We start from the raw sequence: 12,177 nt of genomic DNA, 5'->3' as shown, positions 1-12,177 counted from the left end.
CCTCCCACGCTTACCCAGATAGAGCAGCCGGGGGGCTAGCTCAGCCATTCAGGGGGTTGAAGGTCAGGACCTACCTCCTCCTTGAGCTGGGCAAAGGTCAACCTGACATTTTCCTGGATGACAACCAAGGCCTCTCGGTCTGGTAGCCTCTGGGCTGTGGCATCCAGGCACCATCCCACTGTCTTGCCGATAAGACGCATTCTGGTGTTGCCCTGAACATAGCTGAGGCCTCCAATGGGCAGGAGGTTATCGTCATCCAGATCTCCAGAGCTGTGGAGAAATGGGACATGGTCTAGACTACACCAGGGCGGGGCTCCGTGGCACCAAGGATCTGGCCCACCTGGCTGGTAGGAAGGCTGCTTACAATGCCTTGGGGGCCATTAGATCTTCTCGAAGTCTTCTTGTAAGACAAGAACACCCCTTGATCCTCTCTGCAACCTCAACCCTAAGCAGCAAAATGGGAACAAGGTTGCCCCAAGCTGGGTGAAAGGGGCCCTCCCTCACCTGTCTGGGAAGGTGCCCAAGGGAAACCCAGGAAGAGTCCACTTGCACAGATAGGCAGGATCCTACAAAGCACGACCTTACTCACACCCTCATCTCCTGCTCATTGGGACCCTTCCTGAGGAAACAATGAACCCTTGCTTGGACTGAGAGCTAAAATCTAAGGCCTTAGGTTCCTGGCTCTTTGGCGGGTCAGTTTCTCTCCTCTGGGCTTAAAGGTCAAAGACAGAATCAGAGAGGGATTCAGGGGGGCAGATGGAGGCCCTACATTTTGACTGGCTCGCCATGTACCAAGCTGGGTACGTGTAGATGAGAAGAACCCACCCTGCCTCCAATCCTTCAAGTGGCCCCCAGGCTTGGGGCTCCAGCTCTCAGATCATGTTGCAGATAAGAGGCTAGTCCAAAGCAGCCAGCTAAGACAGGGAGGGTGAGGAAGATGTCAGATAAACCAGGGGCACCCAAAGCTGGCTCCGGTTCTAACCTGGGCCCAGGGCTTCCTGACACCACTCAACACTTCTTGCTGAGGAGCCCAAGTGCCAGGACTCCTCCGCTGTCACCTGGGGCTACCCCTGCCCTTTTCAGGACACAGGCTGGTGGGAACAGATCTGGGCAAAAGCCTGCGCAGTCCATAAGCAGCAACCTGCTCTCTGGATTCCGTTATCAGCCTTCCAGGAACTTCGGCTCTCCTCCCAGTCCAGTTAAGAGTGACTCCCCAGTGAGAGTGCCAAACCAGACCTATGTCTTCCAATTCCTGCTCCAGTGAGCTCTTCTCCTCACCACTTATTAACTGCGGGACTGTGGGAAAGTTACCAAGAGCCTTTGTTTACTCTTCTGTAAAATGGAGATAAATAGACCTATTTGGCCTATCGTGGGTGAGCATGAGGTTCAAATGAGTACAGACCTACAAAGGCACTTTAGAAGCCATGAAGTGCTATACAGTTGATAGGCATTTACCATCCATTCATGTATTTATTGACCATTCATTCATTAGACACACACTCATTGAGCACCCATACGTGCCAGCTACTATACCAGCAATGGAGAGCAAATAAGCCATGGTGTTTCCCTTAAGGAGCTTCCTGCCATGGAGGGAATTAAACATATCAGCTTCTTCTCAGTAGGGTTGTTGTTGTCAAGTGTCGCGGAGTTTAACCGACTCATAGTGACCCTATAGGACAGAGTAGAACTGCTCCATAGGATTTCCAAGGAGCAGCTGGTGGATTCAAATTGCCAGCCTTTTTGTTAGCAGCCGTAGCTCTTAACCACTGTGCCACCAGGGCTTCTCAGGGTCCTATAAGCACTTGCAAAAAGGAGCCTGACTAAAACTAAGAACCTGGGGGCTCAAGTAAAGCTTCCTTGAGGAAGCTATGCTTTAGCTCAGAGCTGAAGGTTATCCAACAGGGTAAGGTAGGCCCAGAAACTCTAGGTCCAGAGATCAGTGGCCTTCCCTACCCATAGGCCCAAGTGGATTCACATTGTTTATGAACTGATGAGGGAAGAATGGGCAGTAATACCAGGATCCAGTCTTCAGAATGACTCCTCAGCCAGGGATTGGCTACCAAGGGAGTGGTCCTTAGCCCAGCTGGCCCCTGCAGCATCTACTGCTGTCCAGCCAGGGGTATTCCCAGCACACCTAAAGAACAGTCAGAGCCAGCCCTCAGGGTCCATACCACCAGGGACCACCTGGTAGATCTGCAACCTGGATCATGCCCTCTCTGATGTTCACATATCCACATGTGGACCTGGGTGGGAGCCCTGCAACTGTCATCTAGAGTGGACAAATGAGGACACACAGTCCGAAGCAGACCATGTAATATGTGGAGATTTCTAGACTTCTTAAGGGCCTTTGTGGAGTCTTTGGATGGCGCAAGCGATTAAGTGCTTGGCTACTAACCAAAAGGTTGGCAGTCCGAACCCACCCAAAGGCACCTTGGAAGGCAACGAAATGTCACAGCCTTGAAAACCATATGGAGCACAGTTCTACTCTGTGACACCAAGGGTCACTATTAGTTGTAATTGACTCAATGGCAATGAGTTTTTCAAGGGCCTTAAAAAAAAATCAACAGACTTAATTTTCTTAGTACCGTTTTAGATTTACGGAATAATTGAGCAGATTGTTTGGGTTTCTCTGTTACAGAGAAACTTAATCCTAAAAAACACAGGTGGGAATTATGAACTCCCATTCTACAAGTGAGGAAACTGAAGTGCAAAAAGGGTAAGTGACCTGCCTGGCTGGTAAATAGCTGAACCGGAAGCTAAGAATCCAGGGCAATTGCCTCAGGTGACAGCTATGCCTGCCAATACTCCACCTCAGGACAGGGGAGGGAGTGGGTCTGGACAACTCTTGTTCTATTTACCTGTAAACTATCCCCTATCTGGTCATCAGAGATTATCTAACCTCATTTTTATTGTTTTCCATGGTTTCTACCCACTGGTCTCAAGGAACTGGGGACGGGGTAGGACAGAGTGGAGGTGGGAACAGGTGGTTCCTCCTCCAAGGAATTAAAAGAGTTCTAGAAACTTCTATCAAACCAATTTGCCCATAAACATAAGAACCACCCAGCATTTTGAAAGTCCAAGTGCAAACAGAACTGACTCTTCTGCCCTCCTTCCCCATATCCACCCTCAACACCTGGACAAAAAGGGCGGCCACTTCTTTTCCTTAATCAGAGTGGCATATGTCCCTTTTATAATCTGAAAAAGACAATAAAGAGATTTGGTTTTAGGAAAAGTTTTACTTTGTTTTTCAATGTGGGATGAGAAGTTTAAGGAACTGAGGAAGAGAGCGAACCATTCCAAATTCCTCAAACTGAAAGGACTAAATACAGTAAATATGTAGTGAAGCCTTCTTTCAACTATTTAGACTGGGCGTTGCAAAACCATGGGCCCTCGGGGGCTAGGTGGGACCCTGATAAGTAAAACAGCCAGGTAGTTGCTGGGAGGAAGCTGGAGGCAAAGTGCCCGTTGCCACTGAGTCATTTCTGCCTCATGGAGACCCCACATGTTATAGACCAGAACAGTTATGTGCTCAAAGAACCGGTGGTTTGAACCCACACAGAGCTGGCGACATGCTTCTGAAAGGTCACAGCGCTGAAAACCCTAGGAAGCAGTTCTACTCTGCACATGTGGGGTCACCATGAATCCACTGGAATCCACTCAATGGCAGCTAACAACAACAACTATCTTTATGGAACCAGATCACCAAGCCTGTCTTCAGTGGTGCTTCTGAGTAGGTTCAAACTGCCAACCTTTAGGTTAGTAGTCAAGCACAAACCATTTGCCCCTTTCAGGGATTACTTCAACTTCCATACAAGGTTTAAAAAAAAATTCTAGGGTTTGAGCTAGTGTTGATACAGTCATAATTAAACTAAGGGACAGATTATACTGTTTACCTTCTCATCAGAAAAATAAAAGCAGCATGTATGCATCTGTGCAAAAAGGTTACCCACATACATTAAGTAATCAATAAAGCTGGGCAAACCAAGGAAATACATCTGTCTGTGATCTGTCTTAGAAATAACTCAAGAAAAGAAACAACTTCAGCTTTGAATGCAGCAGGATTCTCCTTCCCGGGAGTCCAAATAAATGATAAAGTAGCTTATGTTTTCTGTGTATACCTTATGGTTCACTGTCACTAGTAGCCTGACCAGTAGGTCCCATCCAGGAATGCCCCTTCTTCAGGCTCAGGAGCACAGAGCAGGCTGTGACACACGGCTTCTTGTTTAGAACATGGCTCACTAGGTGATAGACTTTGGTCCCGAAGGCAGCCCCCAGATGGAATATTGCTCCAGAAGGAACCTAGTATCTACCTGATGACTCTCGGCTTTACAATGTAATTTCTAGGAATGTGTGCAGAGATTTTTAAAGACAATTTGGGAGTGTAATGATTCTGCTTTGTGGAAAACATGGGCACTCTCGGTGGGAAAGCACAGAGGTGGGTAAATTTCCTCAGGGTGTTTGAACAGAAGGGAGAAAATGAACATTGAGCATCTCCTCTATAATGCTGTCACACAGGTTTTCTCACACAATTGTCCCAACAGCTCATGGGAGACATGTGCTTTTAACCCTGTTTGAATCTTTCTCAATGGAGAAAACTGAGACAGAGAAATTAAACAACTTGTCAAAGATGCTACAATAAGGTTGATGAAAACAGCCTCATCGTCCGATCACAAACGGCTTGCCACTAAAGCACACCAAGGGACACTGACACACTGAATCCATCAATGACCGAATCTCCCACAGAGTCCTAGGAGAAGGACAAATGGTCAGTAAGGATAAGAAAAGATGTCTATGTCATAAACCAAAGCAAAACAACCAGGAGTTACATGTTGCCCAAGAGATCAGCAAAGATGAAAAGTATTGATATTATCATAATGTCTACCACTTATTTTCAAATGATGGCAAAAAAAAAAGTGTGTGTGTGTGCATGCTCATATGTATTTATAGATCTAAGACAGAGGTTCCCAGGCTGCAGAAAATTCCACTGCCTCAAGCAGCTTGCTTGGCAGGTCCCCATAGTTTTACATTAATACCCTGGTTCCTTTGCTTGGCATGCCCCATAGCTTTACATTAGAATCCTGGTTCCCCTCTCCTTAGCTGCTGCCCAAAACTAAAGGAAATTGGCAGAAACTGGTTTAGGCACCACACTGAAATTCAGGATAACCTTTTAGCTCATTAAGTACCTCATACATAGTAATTTCCCCACGTCTGGGTGGAGTTGAACCACTGTCTTCTGGACATGCGATGCATGAAGTCATACATCAACTCACTGAGCCTGCATAGTATGTTTAAGAATGTTGCTGATGTAACCTGTATGAACTTCCTGCTTGTGAACCCCTTAAAAGTAACCTTCCCACTCACCCTTACTGAGCAGTCTTTGTGGCAATAGCCCCTATTGTACCTTTCCTTGCACAAAGAAAGGTGACTTTCTACTCTTCTACCTCGGTCTCTCGTTTATTGGCTGAAATGAGTTGCGCCAAGCAGAACCTGGGGTTTCCACCCGGCAACAGATCAAGACAGCGAGATAGAGAAACCCCCTTACTGACCCTTAAAAAAAAAAAGAATCCGTTCCCATTGAGTCAATTCCAACTCACAGCGACCCTATAGAAGAGAGTAGAACTGCCCCATAGGATTTCCAAGGCTATAAACTTTATGAAAGGACCCCTGGCAGGGCAGTGGTTAAGCGCTTGATTACTAACCAGAAGGTTGGCGGTTTGAATCCACCAGCCACTCCATGGGGGAAAGATGTAGCAGTCTGCTCCGGTAAGGATTACAGCCTTAGAAACCCTATGGGGTAGTTCTACTCTGTGCTACAGGGTCGCTGAGTTGGAATTGACACGATGGCAATGAGTTTGATTTAATCTTTATGGGTTTAATTATTCCACTGAGTCCAAAAAGCTGCTATTCCAAAAATCATATATATATATATTTATAATATGCTCATATATATTTTATAACATACTCATATATTATATATATATATATACTTACATTGTTTTTGTTGTTAGTTGCCTTCAAGTCAATTCGGACTCATAGTGACCCCAGGTGTACAGAGTACAACTGCTCCATAGGGTTTTCAAGGTTGTGACCTTTCAAAAGCAGATGGCCAGGCCCGTCTTCAGAAGCATCTCTGAATTGGTTTGAACTGCTAACCTTTCGGCTAGTAGTCAAGCGCTTAACCATTTGTACCACCCAGGGACTCCTATATGTACTTGTATTATATATATATATAAAGTAATTAAATCTATCCGATGCCATATTAAATGAAAAGTTACTCGAAGGGAAAATATAATAAATCCCTAGTCCTCTCTTGTCATTGTTGGGTGCCCGCGAGTTGATTTCAACTCATAGTGACCCATGCAACAGAGTAGAACTGCCCCATTGGGTTTTCTAGGCTGTAATCTTTATGGAAGTAGATCACTAGGCCCTCCCACAGAACCACCGACTTCTCAGTTAACAGATGAAGGGTTAACCATTGCAACACCAGGGCTCTTTCCTAGTCCTCTATCCGTACCAGAGATTGCTATCTTTCTCGTGGAGTCTATATTTAATTTCAAAATTCCACAACAGGTATTCTTATCAAAGAGTATTCATATTAAGTACTAGAAAGTGGTTTCCTCTAAGTGAAAGTTTATGCTTGCAACTGAAGCCAGTTTGTGTTATTCTGGCTTCCCGTAATGAGTAAGAGGACAAGAAGAGGGGATGACTCAGCAGACAGCTGGAGCACAGGGACTATAAAGCTGCCCTCAATATTGCCTAGATAAACTTCCCAAAGTAGAGAAGATTCATAAAATGGCTATGAACTTCAACGTAAAAACAAGAAAGAGAGACAGCACAGAATGTTGACAAGGACATGGAGAAATGGGCTAGGGTACAAATTGGTACAAACTTTTTAAGCGGGCAGTTGTTGAAGCCATGAAGCCAATAAGGCTTAGGATTCAGGACTGCTCACCAGCCTGGAGCCCCGGGTGCTGGAAGTTCCCAGGAGTTGGAGAGGAAAGGCTGGTTGCAAATCAAGAAGCATTTCTATGACGGCATTGCTGGCAAAATGCCTAAAGAGATGTCATAAGAAAAGGACCTGAAACTTTAAGCCTCCAGCAATTTGTAGCTTTTCTTATTCTAAATTAATATCCAATTGGCACGAATGTGGTGTTTATAATTTTACATTCTTTTTCCTAAAGAGGGCACCCAAATTTGTGTAAGTTTCAGACCCCGTAAATCTAGATCCCTTCTGATTTGATTTTATCTGCCTTTTTTTTTAATTCATTTTGTGTGTGTGTGCTTTAGGTAAAGGTTTACATAGCAAATAAGTTTTTCATTGAACAATTAACACACATACTGTTTTGTGACATTGGTTGCCAATGCTGGGATGTGTTAACACTCTTCCTTTCTCAATCCTGGGTTCCCCATTTCTATTTGTCCAGCTTTCCTGTCACCTCTTGCCTTCTCGTCCTTGCCCATAGACTGGTGTGCCCATTTAGTCTTACATACATAACTGAACTACATGTATTATTATTTGTTTTATAGGCTTGTCTAATCTTTGGCTGAAGGGTGAACCTCAGGAGTGACTCAGTACTGAGTTAAAAGGGTGCCCGAGGCCATACTCTCAGGTTTTTTCTAGTCTCTGTCAGACCAGGAAGCCCGGGCTTTTTTTGTGAGTTTAAAATTTGTTCTACATTTTTCTTCAGCTCTGTCCAGGACCCTCTATTGTGATCCTTGTCAAAGTAGTTGGTGATGGTAGCCAGGCACCATCTAGTTATGCTGGACTCAGTCTGATGAAGGCTGTGGTAGTTGTGGTCCATTAGTCCTTTGGACTAATCTTTCCCTTGTGTCTTGTTTTCTTTATTCTCCTTTGCTCCAGACGGGGTGGGACCAGTAGACGTATCTTCGATGGCCGCTCACCAGCTTTTAAGACCCCAGCTGCTACTCACCAAAGTAGGATGTAGAACATTTTCTTTGTAAACTATGTTATGCCATAGTTTACATAGCTAGGTGGCCCCCAAGACCATGATCCCCGGCCCTCAGCCCTAGTAACTCGGTCCCTCAGAAAGTTTGGATGCATCTATGAAGCTTCTATGACTTTGCCTTGGTCAAGTTGTGCTGACTTCCCCAATATTGTGTACTGTCTAACCCTTCACCAAAGTTACCACTTATCTATTGCCTAGTTAGTGTTATGCCCTTCCCACCACTCCCCTCCCTCATAACCATCAAAGATTTGTTTCTTTCTGTGTGTAAACCTTCCATGAGTTTTTATAATAGTGGTCTTATACAATATTTGCCCTTTTGTGGTTAACTTATTTTACTCAGCATAATGCCCTCCAGATTCATCCCTGTTGTGAGATGTTTCACAGATTCATCATTGTTCTTTATCATTGCGTAGTACTCCATTGTGTGTATGTACCAGTTTGTTTAACCATTCATCTGTTGATGGGCACTTAGGTTGTTTCCATCTTTTTGCTATTGTGAATAATGCTGCAATGAACATGGGTGTGCATGCTCTATTCATGTGACAGCTCTTATTTCTCTAAGATATATTCCTAGGAATGGGATTGTTGGATCATATGGTATTTCTATTTCTAGCTTTTTAAGAAAGTGTCATATTGTTTTCCAAAATGATTGTACCTCTTTGCATGCCTACCAGCAGTGCATAAGAGTTCCAATCTCAAAAAAAGGACTGGATTTACTAGTCTGACAGAGACTGGAGAAATCCCGAGAGTATGGCTCCCAGACACCCTTTTAGCTCAGTAATGAAATCACTCCTGAGGTCACCTTCCAGCCAAATATTAGACAGACCATAAAACAAAATGAGACTAAATGGGCACACCAGCCCAGGGGCAATGACAAGAAGGCAGAAGGGGACAGGAAAGCTGGTAATAGGGAACCCAGGGTGAAGCAGAGAGTGTTGACTCATTGTGGGGTTGGCAGCCAACGTTACAAAACAATATGTGTATTAATTGTTTAATGAGAAACTAGTTTGTTCTGTAAACCTTCATCTAAAATAAAATTAAAAAAAAAAAAAAGAGTTCCAATCTCCTCACAGCCTCTCCAACATTTATTTTCTGTTTTTTTTTAATTCGTGCCAGTAGTGTCGGGATGAGATGGTATCTCATTATAATTTTGATTTGCATTTCTCTAATGGCTAGTGGAAACCCTGGTGGGTAGTGATTAAGTGCTACAGCTGCTAACCGAGAGGTCAGCAGTTTGAATCCACCAGGCGCTCCTTGGAAACTCTGTGGGGCAGTTCTACCCTGTCCTATAGGGTTGCTACGAATCGGAATTGACTCGACGGCAGTGGGTTGGGTTTGTTGAGTGGCTAGTGATCTCGAGCATTTCCTCATGTGTCTGTTAGCCGCCAGAATGTCTTCTTTGGTGAATTATTTAAGATTTTAAATAGGCATACTCTTTGACTCAACAATTCTACTTTTAGGAACCTATCCTAAAAAAAAAAACTAACCGATGCCTAAAGGTATAAAAGAGGACATTAATTGCTGCTGATGAAAGAATTGGGGAAAAACTTTATTTCTATGAACAAGGGATTAGATAACTGAGTTATGGGGCATCTATACAATGGAAAGGAGCCCTGGTAGCATAGTGGTTAATAGCTCGGCTACTAACCAAAAGGCTGGCAGTTCAAATCCACCAGCTTCTCCTTGGAAACCCTATGGGACAGTTCTACTCTGTCATATAGGGATGCTATGAGATGGATTTATAAAATGGAACACTATGCCATTAAAATAATGAAGACACCTATATGTAATGATACAGGTGGGAAATGTTCAATAAGCTTTAGGTAAAAAGAACACATATATTTCAGAACAGGCGAGCTGACATTTACTGGTGTATCGTCATGCCAGCTCTCCTGTAAATACTCCAGATGTATGCACCCATTTTACAGATGAGAGAATGGGGCTCAATGAACTACAGGTCCTCACCCAAAGCCACGCAGCCAGTAAGTGGCCAAGCTGGGGTTCAAATCCTGGACTGTTTGGCTTCCAAGTCCACTCTCTTGGAACACACTGGTGGACAGATTCTGGTGGCTTCCCTAAATCCTCAATACAATACAAATCTTTGCAGAGTTTTATGGCTTAAAAAGGACTTCCACATGTGTCTCATATGATTCTAACATCAATCCTGGACTGATCATTATTCCATCTTTCTGTGCGTGGTTAAAAAAAAAAATACATATATATATACACACACACACACACACACACATATATACACATATATCTCCCCACTACTCCTCTGTCAGTTTGTCATACTATGGGAGCTTGCATGTTGCTGCAATGCTGGAAGCTATGCCACCAGTATTTCAAATACAAGCAGGGTCACCCATGGTGGACACGTTTCAGTGGAGCTTCCAGACTAAGACAGACTAGGAAGAAGGAGCTGGTGGCCTACTTTTAAAAAAAATTGGCCATTGGAAACCTTATGAATAGCAGTGGAACATTGTCTGATATAGTACTGGAAGATGAGCCCCTCAGGTTGGAAGGCAATCAAAATAGAACTGGGGAAGAGCTGCCTCCTCAAAGCAGAGTTGACCTTAATAACACGGATTAGTAATGAAGGTCAAGCTTTCGGGACCTTCATTTGCTGATGTGGCATGACTTAAAATGAGAAGAAACAGCTGCAAATATCCATTAATAATCGGAATGTGGAATGTACGAAGTACGAATCTAGGAAAACTGGAAGTTATCAAAATGAAATGGAACACATAAAGATCAATATCCTAGGCATTAGGGAACTGAAATGGACTGGTATTGGCCATTTTAAATCAGACAATCATATGGTCTACTACACAGGGAATGCCAAATTGAAGAGGTATAGTGTCGAATTCATCGTCAAAAAGAACATTGCAAGATCTATCCTGAAATACAATGCTGTCATTGATAGGATAATATCCATACGCCTAAAAGGAAGACCAGTTAATACGACTATTATTCAAATTTACGTACCAACCACTAATGCCAAAGATGAAGAAATCGAAGATTTTTATCAATTTCTCCAGTCTGAAATTGATCAAACATGCCATCAAGATGCATTGATAATTACTGGTGGTTGGAATGCAAAAGTAGGAAACAAAAAGAAGGATCATAGTTGGAAAATACGGCATTGGTGACAGAAATGACGCTGGAGATCGCGTGATAGAATTTTGCAAGACCAACAACTTATTCACTGCAAAAACCTTTTCTCAACAACAGAAACAGTGACTATACACGTGGACCTCACTGGATGGAATACACAGAAATCAGATGGACTATATCTTCGAAAGAAACAATAGAAAAATTCACTATCGTCAGTCTGAAACAAAGCCAGGGGCCGACTGCGGAATAGACCATCAATTGCTCACATGCAAGTTCAAAGTGAAGCTAAAGAAAAATAAAACAAGTCCACAAGAGCCAAAGTACAACCCTGAGTATATCCCACCTGAATTTAAAAACTATTTTAAGAACTGATTTGATGCATTGAAAACTAATGACTGAAGACCTAAGGATTTGGGGGATGACATCAAGGACATCATACATGAAGAAAGCAAAAGGTCATTAAAAAGACAGGAATGAAGGAAAAGACCAAAATGGATGTCAGAAGAGAATCTGAAACTTGCTGCTGAATGTAGAGTAGCTAAAGCGAATGGAAGAAATGATGAAGTAAAAGAGTTGAACAGAAGATTTCAAAGGTGGGCTTGAAAAGACAAAGTGAAGTACTATAATGACACGTGCAAAGACCTGGAGATAGAAAACCAAAAGGGAAGAACATGCTCAGCATTTCTCAAACTGAAAGAACTGAAGAAAGAATTCAAGCCTACAGTTGCAATACTGAAGAATTTTATGGGCAAATCATTGAATGATGCAGGAAGCAACAAAAGAAGATGGAAGGATAATGGTCTGGCTGAGACTGGAGGAATCCCAGAAGACATGGTCCCAGGCTCTCTGTTAACCTAGAACTAAAACCATTTCCAAAGCCAACTCTTCAGACAAAAAATAGACTGGACTATAAGACATAAAATAATACTCGTGAAGAGCATGCTTCTTAGTTCAAGTAGATACATGAGATTAAATGGACAACTCTGGAGGCAAATTGAGAAGGCAGAAAGGGATAGGAGCTGGTTAAATGGACATGTGAAATTCGTGGTGGAAAGGAGGAATGTGCGGTCACATTATATAGACAGCAACTAGG

The 12,177-nt window shown here is 43.3% G+C and overlaps 1 protein-coding gene across 1 annotated transcript in view; it reads right to left on the bottom strand.

Moving 5' to 3' along the window:
• The window catches only part of ACSF2 (acyl-CoA synthetase family member 2), a 40,771-nt gene that overhangs the window by 13,682 nt on the left and 14,912 nt on the right, over positions 1-12,177 (bottom strand). Inside the window, exon 2 of the mRNA XM_003414399.4 lies at positions 75-270. Coding sequence (XP_003414447.1) covers positions 75-270 — 196 coding nt within the window. The remainder of the gene's footprint in view (positions 1-74; positions 271-12,177) is intronic.

Source organism: Loxodonta africana, chromosome 18, assembly GCF_030014295.1.
Source record: "Loxodonta africana isolate mLoxAfr1 chromosome 18, mLoxAfr1.hap2, whole genome shotgun sequence".
Taxonomy (NCBI): Eukaryota; Metazoa; Chordata; class Mammalia; order Proboscidea; family Elephantidae; genus Loxodonta; species Loxodonta africana.
Note: the sequence above shows the minus strand (reverse complement) of the source record. Positions and strands in the feature narration are given on the sequence as shown.